We start from the raw sequence: 15444 nt of genomic DNA on the forward strand, positions 1-15444 counted from the left end.
GTGAAAAATATGTTCCATTTGTTTACTTTTTCGGAGCCGAAATACATTTAAAAAAAACATATGATGGCGTCAGTGATTCTCGGGAAATTTTGCTAATGGTTCGGTAAAATTTTGTAATCACTGAAAACTCGGTTTTTATTTTACCGACTGTTAACTACGGTATGGTAAGATGTTTTTACGGAAATATCGGCGGTTTTGTTATCCGTTTTCAGTAAATCATAAAAAAAATATACTGAGAGACAGTAATTGTCGTAGACAATGCTGAAATTCCGGTAATTTTCTTGATTTACAGATCGTCAACTGTGAAAAAAAATTACCGACCAGTAAAAATTTGATTGAGTATGTAAAAAAGTAAGGAAAAACTAAATGTAAGTACAGGGAATAGTCAAAATAAGTAGGATAGGCAAAATTTTTAAGAAATTTAAATTGCTTTAGCTTTGCCAAATGTTATTCGATTTTAATAACTCGTACACCATTGAACTGGAAAACTTTTGAAGTTTCATTGTCTGACCTCAGAATTGGCCTACACACTTAAATTTTATTGCCGAGAACTCAACTGCTGATAAACTCAGCGAAATGTTCTACAAGATCTCGGCAGAATTTTTAAGAACTTCGGCAAACGAAACGTCAATACTTGCTGGTTTACGGTAAATCGATATATTTGCTGAATGTTCGTCGAAATATACTGCTAACATTCGTTAAAAACTTCGCCGAGTTCAATCAGCTGTTGGGAAGTTTGACGAGATAAATTAAGTGTGTAGGTCACCGGATGTAGGAAATATTCCTGAGTTCCGGTAGGCATATCAAACCTGCTAATATTTGGATGGATTTGGTAATGGGTTGCCTGATGAAAATGCTTATTTGCATCATTGGCATAGATGACGAAATCATTTCTGGAGCGGATGGTTCATCAAGATCCGGAATCGGCCAAGAACTCATCGAGAAATGGCTATTTTTCATCCGGAAGTCCTCAGAGGAATCTTTAGTAGGGGATGTTGATATGCAGACTTAATCTATTAGTTTTTATAAAGAAGTCCAAGTAAGCTTAGATTAATGAATTTTCTATAAATACCCCCAGCTCTGTTATATATCTAACTAGTTGCTAATAAACCATCACTGCGATAACAACTCGTATATCTCTACAGGTTATGGGCTCCCACAGCAGAAATAACCATAGTAACAGTTGCGTTGATTTTTAATTTTTTCGTCGAGCTCGAAGTAATTTTTTTCCGGAAGTCTTATCGTAACTTAAACGTCGCGAAATATCGTTAAAATGGAGGAAGACCGTACTCAACGAGTGTACCTGTTCGATGGGCGAAATTTTTCCAATTGGAGTTTTTGGATGAAAGCATACCTGGAAGAGGTTGGTTTGCTGCATTGTATCCAGAAATCTCTGGAAGAGGAAGATTTTTTCCCGGATAACAAGGCAGAAGCTGCAGAAGTTGTTGCGGAGAAGGAAAGAAAGCGAATTCGGCGGAAGCAAGAAGACGCCAAATGCAAGTCAATCCTGATTCACAAAATTGCAGACTATCAGTTGGAGTATATTCGAGGTGCGCGATCTCCAAAAGCCATTTGGACAACGCTGAAGCACACGTTGGAACGAAAAGGAGTTTCTGGAATTTTCTTTTTACTGAAAAAGCTGGTCGGAATCAAGTACAACGATCATTTACCAATGGAAGATCATATTTTGGCGTTCGAAAAAGTAGTTCGAGAATTGGAATCTGCGGAAATGAAATTTGCTGAACCAGTGGTGGTATTTTTCCTCTTGCAATCAATGCCAAAGTCCTACAACCAGTTGATAACTGTATTGGAAACGTTACCAGTAGAACAGTGCTCTATGGAATTCGTCAAAACGAGGCTGCTTAATGAAGATGTCAAGCGGCAACACAGTGGTGAACAGCTGGAACCTGGTACGGATTTTGCTGGTAAAGGTGGAAAATTCACTTTTAAATGTCACGCTTGCGGAAAACCTGGTCACAAACGAGCAAACTGTCCAGAAAATAAACCGGAACAATTTTCGGGAAAAGCTGGAAAGCAGAGGAAACCAAAAGCCAATCTATCGGAAATAAACGACGATGTGGCTTTCGTTACAGCAGAAGATAAATCCGAAGACGAGTTTCGCTGGGTTTTAGACAGTGGAGCATCCGAATACATGATAGGTGACAAGGAATATTTAGTGAATACTCGAAAATTGGAAACACCAGTAGTGATAAATGTGGCAAAATCTGGAGTTTCACTAACGAGCAGCTTTGTCGGTGAAGTTAAAATGGTTGCAGCTGTTGGAAATAGGAAACTGAATTGCACAGTTCACAATGTTTTGTATGTACCTGGTTTATTCACCAATTTATTTTCGGTAAAACAAATCGCAGAAAAAGGAATGGAAGTTGTATTCAGTCGAAATAGTGCACGCGTTATGAGAGGCTCAGAATTAGTTTGTACAGCTAGTCGTAAGGGCCGATTATATGAACTTGACGTGGAAGCTAAACGTACCAATTTGGCTATGATTGGAAAATCGGAAGAAAAAATGTCTTTGTGGCACCGACGGTATGGACATATAGGAAATGCTGGTCTGCAGAAGTTAATTCGTTGCAACATGGTGAAGGGCATCGATATTGGAGCAGATATTTCATTGGATTCGAAAGTTTGTGAGTCTTGTATGAAAGGAAAGCAAACGCGATTGTCGTTCAAAGAAGTTGATCAACCCCGTTCTACTCGTCCTCTCGATTTGATTCACACAGATGTATGTGGTCCGTTCACGCCTGCTTCCTGGAATGGCTACAAGGTGTTTGTGAGTTTTATTGACGACTACACGCATTTTACCGCAATTTACCCACTGAAAGCAAAGAGTGATGTACTGGAAGCTTTTAGAAAGTATGCAGCAATGGCCACCGCACATTTTGGAACAAAAATTGCTAGGTTGAGAAGCGACAATGGAGGAGAATATATCAACGAAGAATTCATCGCATATTGTGAATATGCAGGAATTACCATGGAACCGACTGTACCATATACGCCACAACAGAATGGCGTTGCAGAATGGATGAACAGGACAATAATGGAGCGCTCGAGGGCGATGTTTGATGATGCCGGATTTAAAAGGTCCATGTGGAATGAAGCTATAATGGCTGCTGTTTATCTTATTAAACGTAGTCCATCGGCTGCACTGCAGGAGTCTAAAACACCATATGAAATGTGGTTCGGGCACAAACCAACTGTGTCAAAGCTACGAGTGTTTGGAAGTAAGGTATTCAGTCATATTCCAAAGGAAAAACGATCCAAACTTGAAGCCAAAAGTCAGATCTGCTACTTGGTTGGTTACGGAATAAATGGATATCGGCTTTGGAATCCAGCTCAGCGGAAAATCATAATATCTCAAGACGTGATAATAGGGGAAACTAAACCAAAGGTTACTCATTGTCAAGATATGTATACAGATGATCATTTGGTAACAGATCAATTATCGTTGAACGAGAACAATCAAAATCCTGATACTGGAAACGCTGAACAGCAGATACAAGACGCTGAAGATAAACCCGATGTTGATGTGGATAAAAGTGATTTAGAAGAGCCTGTTACGATTAGACGCAGCTTGCGTGAACGCATGCTTGTCTTTTCTCCTCAGTAAACCTCTAGAGTGCAGGAGAACATCTTGCACTGCGGAGACAACTGCCGTCACACTAAAGAGCAAATCAATACGCTCATGCTAGAAGAGAGCGACAAACGATTTTCATCTGTTGAGCTACCTGAACGCACTGCGGTGAAATCTGAAATCTCTCTCTTGCGAGACAATGAACTATGGTGTACTTTCTCACACGTGTGGACATCACGCACAATAATTACACTGCAGAGCTATCTGCGGTGCATTTCACAGTTGGTTTCTTGAGCATGGCAGAAGAGGAAAAGAGATTGGGAGAAAAAAAATAGACTGCGTTGCTCTGGCCGCTCATGCCGGTCGAATTTACTCTGGTGGAATTCGTTCGTAGGTACACGAGGACTACATTTTTGCCCGGTAGGTTTTTTTCACCTTCCCGACTACTCGCCAGTGGACACTGTTGTGCACTTCTGCGTTTTCTCTGTAGAGTGATTCACTCCTCTTGTTTCTATCAGATGTGGGGTGAGCTGGAAGTGTGTTTGTCTCTCTGTAAGCTGGTTGAGACACTTTGGAGTGAGAAAGAAGCAGTGTGGTGAAAACATTTGCTACACACAGGCACATACTGGAAAGGAAGTGCGCGGTGAATTTTTTCTCCTCTCCTTTCACATACTGAGGAGAATGACAAGCATGCGTGAACGTAGGCCTCCAGATCGTTTGGCGTATTTCGATACATGTGCTGCTTTTGCTTTAAATGCGGAAAGTTTTGTGGAAGAGATACCGCAACAAATTGAAGAGCTGCAGAAACGCGACGATTGGCTGTTATGGAAAGCTGCTATAGACGAAGAAATGTGTTCATTGGAGAAAAACAATACCTGGGATCTCGTAGATTTTCCAGCAAATAAAAGAATAGTTCCGTGTAAGTGGGTGTTCAAAATTAAAGCAGGTGATGCAGTTCCCAAGTATAAAGCACGATTGGTAGCGAAGGGGTGTTCTCAACGTTACGGTTTCGACTATCAAGAAACTTACGCACCAGTTGTGCGTATGACTACTGTTCGGATACTGCTGCCAGTAGCGTTGCAACAAAATCTTCATCTACACCAAACGGATGTGTGTACTGCTTTTCTCAATGGCGAGCTTACAGGAACAGTCTACATGCGGCAGCCACCAGGATTTGAGAAGGGGAATAAGGTTTGCCGTCTGAACAAATCACTGTATGGCCTAACAAGCACTGCGTAGTTGGAATGAAAGGTTCAACAGTTTTCTGCTGAAACTGGGATTTAGGAGATCAAAATATGACACCTGTTTGTATGTGAAAAATACGAAAGGCGTATGTATTTACCTAGTGCTCTACGTTGATGATATTGTGCTAGCTTCTAATTCTTTGGATGAAATGATGCTTATTAAGAAAAGTTTACAAAGAGAGTTCGAGATGAAAGATATGCAGGAGCTTCGCCATTTCCTTGGTTTGAACATTAATTTAAATAGAAGCAAAGGCACGTTGTCGATTTATCAATCTAAGTATATTGGTGATTTGCTGAAGCGTTTTGGGATGGAAAACTGTAAACCAGTATCTACCCCGATGGAAGTCAATTTGAAATTGGAAAAACTCAAAGAAAATGAATCAACAACTTGTCATCCATACCGTGAACTTATTGGATGTCTAACCTATCTAATGCTGTCTTCTCGCCCTGACATAAGCAATGCGGTAAACATTCTAAGTCGATTTCAAAGTAGTGCATCCGATTCACACTGGACTCATCTCAAGCGAATCTTGCGGTACCTTCAGGAGACGAGAAATTACTCCTTAATTTACCAACGAAGGAATAACGTTGAGCCGATTGTTGGATTCGCTGATGCTGATTGGGCCAGTGACATTACCGATCGTCGGTCAACATCTGGATATCTGTTCCAGGTTTTTGGAAATTCGATTTCGTGGGGAGCAAGGAAGCAGTCTACTGTGTCGTTGAGTTCCACCAAGGCTGAATACATATCTCTCAGTCAAGCTGCATGTGAAGCATCCTGGTTGAGGTATTTATTATCTGAGTTCAACGTCATTTTGATAAACCCTACAGTAATCTTCGAGGACAATCAGTCATGTATCCACATTGCAACTGAACCACGAGATCAAAAGCGCATGGAACATTTGGATATACGGTATAACTACATCCGTGAGTGCGTCCAAAATGGTTCTATATCATCCAAAAGACATATTTTTGAATACAGACTGCGTTGGCCACAACCGGATGCCCACTAGGAACCCGGAGTGGGGACATTTACATTTTTGCATCAAATATAGCCTCTATCTTCATGAAAGGAATGTGTCTACGTTTATTGAATGAAGGCCGCTGTTGTTTCGGTGTGAATTCCGAGTGTTTGATTTGTTGTTGTTGTTGTTGAGTTTTAAGATTATTATGGCTAGAGTTATTGATTTGAATCGCGATGAAGTGTTCCGAGGGTTGTCGAGTACGGTTGGGGATAGTGTAATAATGTCGACGTATTTTATTTAGCCTTCCCGTCGCGTAATCGTTATATTTTAAGTGCAAAGGGTGGAGTAAAAGGTAATACGAAATGTGGCGGTTTCGTATTATCGGTGAGAGTGACGTCAATATTGAAATCCGTGAAAGATTCGTGCAATTTTGTGGCTAATTTGTGAGAGCTGCATTTCTTTTTCAGTGGCGGAGCACGTTTCCCGTTAGCCCTTGCCTTGTCATAAGTGTGTGTCAGTAAGTGCAAGGTGAACAAGGAAAAGCGAGAGAAGTGCGAGTGCAGGATGACCGTTGCTCTTGCGTGCGGCACTTTCTCGCACTTGCATGATGGTTCAGAGAAGACGCGGGAATTAAAGGAAAAGTATAAGTGTTAGTGACATTTTGCCTGTGTTTTTTGTTTGATTTGCATGGCAAAAGGGAAGCAATGTTTTTTTTTTTGTTTTTTTTTTCTCTGCTTTCATTTTGAGCAGTTTTATGCCCTTGTTTTATGATTTTTCTAGCTTTTGAGTAAATACTGAAACACATAGACAATTTTCAATTTAATTAAGTATAAATCTTGTCGGTCAGCATGGCAAATAAATTTTGATTGCGATTGTTTTGGCATTTTGTTGAATCTAATTAGTGCTCGGTCTTGTTAGATATGCATATTTGCATTTTTTAAATTTTCTAGCTATGAATGCATGAAACTTTGCCAGTTTTTCATACTCAGTAGGTAACTTCGCTTCATTATTCAAGAAGTAAGTGGTAATCAACGCGAAATACCGTGTCTCCGCGTATGCGTCGGTAAGAGGGAATAGAGCGGTCGCGCATAACTTTCCGGGGTAAACGTGTTTTCGGCCCAGGTGAGCTTTGCTCAACTATGGATTTTCGGTGTGTTGTGACTGCCGAGGTGTACCAAACCATTTATTCGCAGACTGTCCACCCGTAGGTTCTATTTAAGCACGCAGTGATTCGGAGTAGGTTCCGTTCGTTCGATTAATATCGTAAATAATTAATCGTGACAAAACATCGTAATTAATCGCCACCAAATATCGCAATTATTTGCAATTAATATCAGGATTATACGCGACTCGTCTGTCAACGCACACATCCTTCTTTTTCTTTCTTTTTTCGTTCGTTTCAAACGGCGATGTCCAAGCAAATAGGCCATTTTTGAAGTTCTCTTGCTGACCGCTTGCAGTATGTGTTGAGGGCCTATATATTTACTTTTTTCTTGTTTTCGGTTAATGCATATCTGGTTGCTTCGTAACATTGTGTAGTCAGCTGAGATAAATCAATGAGAGATACGTTTCGGTAGTTGCATAATGACTTCATAAACAGATTTTCGAATATTTGAGTCTGTCTTGATTAGGTTATAGGTCCGGTATCCTTGCTTGCGCATTATTTTTGCGGTGTTACATCATCAACCGGAATGAGTTCGGATCGCGTTATGATTTCCGTAAAAGATATAATGAACTCGTACGCGCGATATTTGGTATTATGAACCCGGTATTAGAACTCAGCGCATCGTTTACCAAAACGAAATCTGCTGCAAACCTTGTCCTTTTCTCCAACATCCCAGTGATTTCTCGTGGAAGTGCAGAGGTGTTCTCGGCTTCCAATAAAGCGAGTATCACGTCAACATATTCCTATACACACTCCTTCTTTGACCTGCATTCGGATGCGGCCGGCGCTGGTATTGCCTAATATAAAGATTAAGGTCACCAGTTTTTAGACATTGAGGATGCATGTTAATCCCAAGCATCATCCATTGGTTCTCTGTGTAATTACAGCTGATCTGGCAATAACGGAGTAGCAACCGCGGGCGGTCAATCATGCTTATGCTCATGCTCAAATAAAGCCTCTATCTTCATGTTTTTTTATCGGGCATCTTCCAAAAGACATATTACTAAATATAGGCTGCATTGGTCCCTGCCGGAGCGATCCGGATGCCTTGTAGGAACTGGGAGTGCGGGCATTTGCATTTTTGAATAAAAGGGATTTGATGCAGAAATGTTACTTCTCCCACTACGGGTTCATCCGGGGCATCCAGGTCATTTCGAAAGTGGCCAATGCAGCCTATATTCAGAAAAATGTCTTTTTGAAGATGCCCGATAAAAAATCATGAATCTAGAGGCTATATTTGATGCAGAAATGTAAATGTCCCCACTCCGGGTTCCTACTGGGTAACCGGATCGTTCCGATTGTGGCCAACGTAGTCTGTATTCAAAAATATGTCTTTTGGATGATTCCTGATGAGAAATCCTGAAGATGAAGGTGTCGCACGCATTTTTTTTGATGCAGAAATGTAAATTCTTCCACTACGAGTTCCTTCGGGGCATCCAGGTGATTTCTGAAGTGGCCAATACAGCCTAAAAATATGTCTTTTAAAAGATTCGTGATGAAAAATCCTGAAGATAGAGGTGTCACACGCTATATTTGGGGCAAAAACGTAAATGACCCCTACTAAAGGTTCCTCTGAGGATTTCCGGATGAAAAATAGCCATTTCTCGATGAGTTCTTGGCCGATTCCGCATCTTGATGAACCATTCGCTTCAGACATGATTTTGTCATCTATACCAATGATGCAAATAAGCATTTTCATCAGGCAACCCATTACCAAATCCATCCAAATACCTAGGCTAGATCTGAGGTCAGAAAATCAAACTTCAAAAGTTTTCCAGTTCAATGGTGTTTGAATTATTAACATCGAATAACATTTGGCAAAGCTACAGCAATTCAAATTTCATCAAAATTTTGCCTATCCTACTTATTATGACTATCCTCCGTATAGTATATGTTAATCAGAAAACAGAAGAATAATTGAGAATTATAGCTTTTACCGCTCGTCGTTAAAACACATTTACTTGACCCAGTGGAATAAAGAAATCTCGCCAAACATGTGAAAAGGGCCCATGTGCCATATGTAAACAAGCCACAATTTCACGTTTTTTGACAAATACAAGCTTAATCTGCCCATACAAATAAGATTTGTTGATTGAAAACAACTTCTTTTATCAACAAATCTTATTTGTAGGGATAGATTACGCTTGTATCAATCACAAAATAAGAAAATTTGGCTTGTTTACAAATGGCACATGGGCCCTTTTCACATGTTTGGCGAGAAAATTTGCTTTTACTCGATTTTTGACATTTTGCATAGAAATCCTCAACCGATGCTACTCAGTTTAGGGGAAAATTAGAGAAGCGTGCTGTTACCTGCATGCAAGATCAGACGCTGAGCACAAGCAAAGTATGTTTTTTTTTTCTCGAGACATGCGATATCACAATTCACGGCTCAAATAGCGAATCGGTTTTTTCATAAGATTATTTAGTCCCTAGATAAGTAATGTCGCTTATGTGCCCATTGTGTTCGAGGTAAATCATGTTGCGCAAAAGATCCCAAGCACTAGAGTCGATTTGCGCGATTCGACTTGAAAATTGCTTTGAGAATCATGATCTAGTAGACCCACCTCTATTTTGAGCTTTGTTATGAGCAAAAACTGCCAAAAGAAAAAGCAGACTACACTGAACCAAATTGCTCGCACATAAATGTATTATCATTACTTGACTGAAGCCCCATTCGCGACTACGAAGCTCAAAGAGATTTTAAAAGCTGCTCATACTCACGTAAACTCTCATATAGATTGTCAGAATATGCGTGTTAACAAAAGTAAAAGTATTTTTTTCCTTTACTCTTAAGCAAAAAACCAAACAAATATCAGCAGCTATAACAACGAGTCCTGAATAACGAATGTACCTCATTTTAGAACTGATTATCATCTTTCGCTTGCGCAGTTCAAACACATAAGAAAAAGTATTCTTTTCAGAAGAAAAATATACACTTAACAGTTAAAAATAGCATAATTGTTATTAACTATGGGAAAGATTATAGACGCGCACATCGAAAGCGAAACGGTGTGAAACTGACTCGTAAAACAGTTCATGTTTGTGTACGATTTCATCAACTCATTCCCGGCGGAGAGAAATCAATTTTTACCTCCAAAAATGAACTTCAAACTCTTATTACTCATCATTACATATTAAAGATTAATCTTCTCTAACCATACTAAATAGTTTCATCGTGCAAATTTTCAAGTATAATTGTCAAACTTAACACCCGCCGTGAATGGGTTAATGGGGCTTCCCTGGATGATTCTATTTCACATATGTATTTATGCTGTCAACTATAGACAAATATCACTAAAAATATAAATGCGAAATCATTCATTGATACTATTTTTATACCAGTGTGCATAGTGCATCCAGTATTTCGAATGATTTTCTGAATTTCCCCCGTCTAATACTTCTGAATAATAAATCATCTAATAAAGGCTCCACGATTCCGTTCAGTGTAACGACGTTTGACGTTACGATCCCCAGCAGCAGCGATGCCAGATTGGAAGACATGTCTTCAAATGAAAGACATTTAACCTGCGGTGAAGACATCTTTGTTTGTGAAGACAAATGGAAGACATTCAAAAATATGTGAAGACATTAGAAAATATGTGATATGACCCGCGTTTTGCAGAGGTGGTGACCTGGGAGGGAGAAACGAATACTACACTCAAAACAGAGAACACGCACATGCGTCGTTTTCTGATAGCGTGTAACTATCTTCTTGCTGAAACACATGCATGACTCAAACTTAGTTTTTAGAAACATCAGGAATACTGAATGTGCGATTTTTACAGACTAATTTTTCGAGTCTGCGTTTTTTTTTTCAATTTGCCATTGTATAAAAGTTTCTTCAGAGTTTTGAGTTCGTCCGTGATGAAGTGTGTTCGAAATTGTAACCAACGTCTTAAATCCAAAGAAACGCAAGTTTAATAATCGCAGTACGCTAGCATGATTGTTACACACTCAATCAGATAATGAATGTTCGGTAATTATTATTACAATTTCGATCGGTAAGTTTGAGAAAATACAGAGTAGTTTGTAAAATTGATATAACTTTACATATTTTCTGTATTCAGCAAATGATTTTACTGAATACTGCTATATTTTCTACTGAACTGTTCGGTAAATTAAACTTTTACCGAATATTGGTGAAAAACTACTGGACCAACTATAGAGCTGTCAATTTTTTTCTATTCGTTGTTCTCGTTCTGGTTGTCAAGTCATATTCTCGGTTCCGTTTGAACATTGAAGTTCCCACGAAAAAATGGAGGACTTTCTCCAACAACTTCAGCTAAAAGATGATCGCATAGTACAAATTTTTCGTAAGTATATAATAACAAATTTTGTAAATATTTTAGGCATCAAACCATTACACGCTACGTAAATAGTTTACACCACCACCACTCGGAAGATCTTCGGCTTTGAAACTATGAGCACATCTGGCATGAAGGTTGATTGATTTTCACCCTGACAAATTCGGTGCGGCGAGCGTCGATTTTTGATTTTTTTTTTATTTTTAATAGGTAAATTTTTTTATAATATTCGAATAAAAATATTTTTTTATCAAAACAATGTTACATCATATTTCTGGTTTACTTAAATAATTAAAAGTGAACAAATAACAAATATCACAGATCTTTCCGTATTGTCTCACACAACTTACAGATTTGATCGGTGGTTTTGGCAACTAATTGCATTTGCCGTTTTCACAAATTAGGTGGGTAATAATGACAGAAAGCAACAAAAATTTGATTACTGATCGATCGGTAGTGGTTTATATTACCGAACGTTTTACCGAGCGCTCAGCTGTTGTAAAGTCGGCGAAAAAAAGACGAATTCGGTGATTTAATATAAGTGTGTACTTAAAGATTATGAAATTTATAATTTTACGTCAAAACCAGGGGCGACTCGTCCATAGGTGCAACCTGTGCAATACACACGGGGTACGCCTGACAAAAAATATATTCCAAACGCAAATTTAATATTATATTTTATTGATTTTAAATTTCGCTCTCAAATAGTAACAAATACAATGACTTCTCGCGTAACTTTTCAAAAGGACCTAAGTAACAAATGTAAACGAACGAGTTTATCAGTACATGCTCTAACATATTTTCCTCTAAATATCGTACAAAAACTATCATTCCAATTTATGTTCATTATAATTTATAAATTAAAATCAAACAAAAAGTTTTATGTCTAATTTCGTCTGAAACTAACTTCACTATTACATAAGACGTTTAGTTCTGGCAACCTTGTCAAATGTCCGAAGTACCGAAACGAACACAACAACAGAAATATGAACTTCGGTCCTTTTGGTTTTATTCGTTATCGGACGTTTGTATTGGATAAGCTGTCAAACAGTCAAAACAAACGAAAGCAAAGTGAATATGTACTTTTAAGATGTCCATGGCACGAAAACCAGAGAAAACGACATATTTCGTTAAAAACCACGAAGCAATAAACGGTAGTTGTGCGTGACATATTTTTTACATATTTTGATAATTACTTCTCATAAACTTTTCAGTCAAATCTGACTTATCCATTAACCAGACGTGTTGCTTTTAAGGACATATCAAACCATTTTAGCATTCATAAACGAAGACGGCAAGATTTAACAAGAAGCAGCTTTGGTAAGTTATCTATACAAAACATACAAAAGTACCGCAATAATCATATTGAAATTGATTCCTTTAATTAACGAAGGCGATCAATTGATTCAATATAGTATAGTAAATGAAAATTCTAGAATGTCGTGTCGTAATATATCATCACTGTAATATAGTTTACCGTTTTTTTATTCTGAATGAAATGGAGGGTAATTTTTAAATTTTTTTGTAGACTCATTTATCAATGGACAGTGGGACGAAGAACCATCTTTCCAGCGTGTACAAGCATCTACTCCGTTAATTCCTTTTGCTCTGGACTTTTCACTAGATGGAAATTCCAGTGATGATAAGCCGTTGGATTTAAAAGTTGTAAAATCACCCACAATCAAATTACCCGATCAAAATCCAAACCCAATAGTGATTGATTTGAGAAAGCAGAATACTGCGAGCCGCAGTACAAAAGATATTAGAAATGCTACAAGTGTCCCGATTCACACTGTAGGTTCAAACGATTTTAACTATGAAGGAGATTATACAGATGATGAAAATGATCCAGCCTGGTTGCCTGACGGTGATGCTACATTGTTAAATGAATTTTAAATCTACGAATGAAAAATTCAAGAATGATAATTTATCTGATGTGGATACACAAATATTTGATGAGGAAGTTGAAGATACAATGCGTGATGATCTAACAACAAAAGATAAACAGCTACCAAAGGAGAGTAAATCTAGTTTGCGGACGAAGAACAAAAAACTTAAAATAAAGGGGCTTCAGTATACAAAAGGTGATGGAACTGTTGTTCGAGCAAGGCGAGTACAACTACCCTGTAGTTGTAGAATGCGGTGCTATGAAAAATTCTCTGAAACCGTTCGTAAGAGTTTATTAGGTGGCCTTCTAGAACTAACTCAATCGGGACAAAACCAATTTCTATCAAATCACATAGATGTAATCCAGACGATCCGACCAAAGGTTGGCATTTCAAATATTAGTGCTTATACTAGTTATTGCTTTGACTTACTTTGTGTAGATATATCGAGCAATGTATTTTCAATTTTAGTAAATCTTTGTGTACTCCTTTTTCAAAACGAAGCTGATGGTAACATCAGTCTTTTTTCTTTATTTTAGGTTCTTATCTCACGGCGTAGTTGGTCCAGGATCTATAAGCTACCAGTTGTGGGAGGCGCAGTAAAAGTTTGCAAGCATATGTTTTTGTCTACGTTTGACCTTAAAGAACGTAAAGTTCGTGTTCTGGCCGATAAGCTAATTCTTGGTAGAGGAATTGCTAAAGATGATATGCGGAAGGACAATCACACGAGAAAACAAATCGACCCTGAACATGCTGATTACATTATTGAGCATATTAAGTCATTTCCAACCGAAGAAAGTCATTACAGCCGCGAAAAGTCATCATGTCTGTATTTATCTTCCGATTTAAAGATTAATCGGATGTACGAACTTTATCGAAACCTGTGTGACCAAAAAAACATTATCCCAGTTCATTATAACACATATAGAATTGCCTTTAACTCCTTGAATATTAAGTTTCGGAAGCCTAAAATTGATACCTGCAACACCTGCGATATGTTCAAAGTGGAGTTGCAAATAGAGAAGGACAACATGAAACGAGCAGAAATAGTTACTCGTAAGAATGCGCATCAATTAGAGGCTGAACGCATGTATCAAGAAAAGAGACATGATAGATCTCTGGCGAATGCTGATGTTTCTGTACGCACAATTTCATTTGATTTGCAAAAACAATTAGCCACTCCCTATTTAACATGTGGCCGATCTTTTTATTGCCGCCAGCTATATACATACAATTTAACAATTTTCGAAACCCAATCGAGTAAAAATGTTCCAATATGCTACATATGGGATGAGACCCGAGCTAAGCGGGGATCACGAAAAATCGGATCATGTTTGTGGTCATATTTGCGAGGGTTGCCCGCTTGCGTGCACGAAGTTAACATGTATAGTGATCGATGTGCAGGCCAAAACAACAACAGAACCGTTTTATTTCTGATGGCATACGTTGTCGAAATCATGGCTTCTGAAGGCCGGAAGTTTACCCTTCGTCATAAATTTATGACAAGTGGACATAGCCACATGGAGTGTGACACAATACATGCAGCAATCGAACGTGCCAAGAAAAAAACGCAAGTCAACATAGAAACTCCACGAGATTGGAGTTTGTTAATCGCTTCAATTAAACGGAGCACTCCAATGACTGTTGAAGAAATGGAGTAAAACCGGTTCCTTGATTGGTTAGTTCTAAATGAACGGTATTCGTTACCTAAATGTAGCACAGATAAAACACCATTCAAATTCAAAGCAGCAAGAATTTACTCGTGCTTCACAGAAACGCCTGGAATTGTTATGTTCAAGAATGATGTAGGCGACACGACTTTCAGTTTTATAAATTTGCTAACGGAAAAATCTGTCCCTCTGGATAAACTAAATCTTAAACCAATACTTTCTTCTCCTATTCAATTACCTACTGCGAAAATAGAAGATCTTCGAAAATTATTGCCATACGTTACGCAAAAATGGTACTACGAGGCTTTTCTGAAAACATTAAAACCTCCCGGCCGAGGAAGAAAAAGAAAATTCCGAGAAAATGCAGGATTTGACTCAGATATAGACTCTGTATATGAGGAAGATTAACTTTTGTTAGTGTATATATTGGAATTTATTCAAATAAAAATTTCAAAGTTTTGTTTTATACTTGTGAATATTTGAGAAATAATACAGAGGATTTTGCACATTGTTTTTTGTTATGCAACGATAATTTGATTTTGTGTGCTTTTTACTCAAAACGCAAGTGCTTGTTAAATGTTCTTATACAGTCAGGTTTTTTTTTTTACGCGAAGGCTG

General features: G+C 38.3%; 1 protein-coding gene across 1 annotated transcript; it reads left to right on the top strand.

The window, feature by feature from the left end:
* The first annotated feature begins 4270 nt into the window (after positions 1-4270).
* Positions 4271-15179, top strand: LOC129716577 (uncharacterized). The gene is given in 5 exon segments (XM_055666412.1): positions 4271-4780; positions 12485-12590; positions 12799-13174; positions 13176-13539; positions 13696-15179. Coding segments are annotated over 5 exon segments (2478 nt in total). The 3' UTR covers positions 14818-15179.
* The last annotated feature ends 265 nt before the right edge of the window (positions 15180-15444 follow it).

This window comes from Wyeomyia smithii, chromosome 1 (assembly GCF_029784165.1).
Source record: "Wyeomyia smithii strain HCP4-BCI-WySm-NY-G18 chromosome 1, ASM2978416v1, whole genome shotgun sequence".
In the NCBI taxonomy this organism is placed as follows: domain Eukaryota; kingdom Metazoa; phylum Arthropoda; class Insecta; order Diptera; family Culicidae; genus Wyeomyia; species Wyeomyia smithii.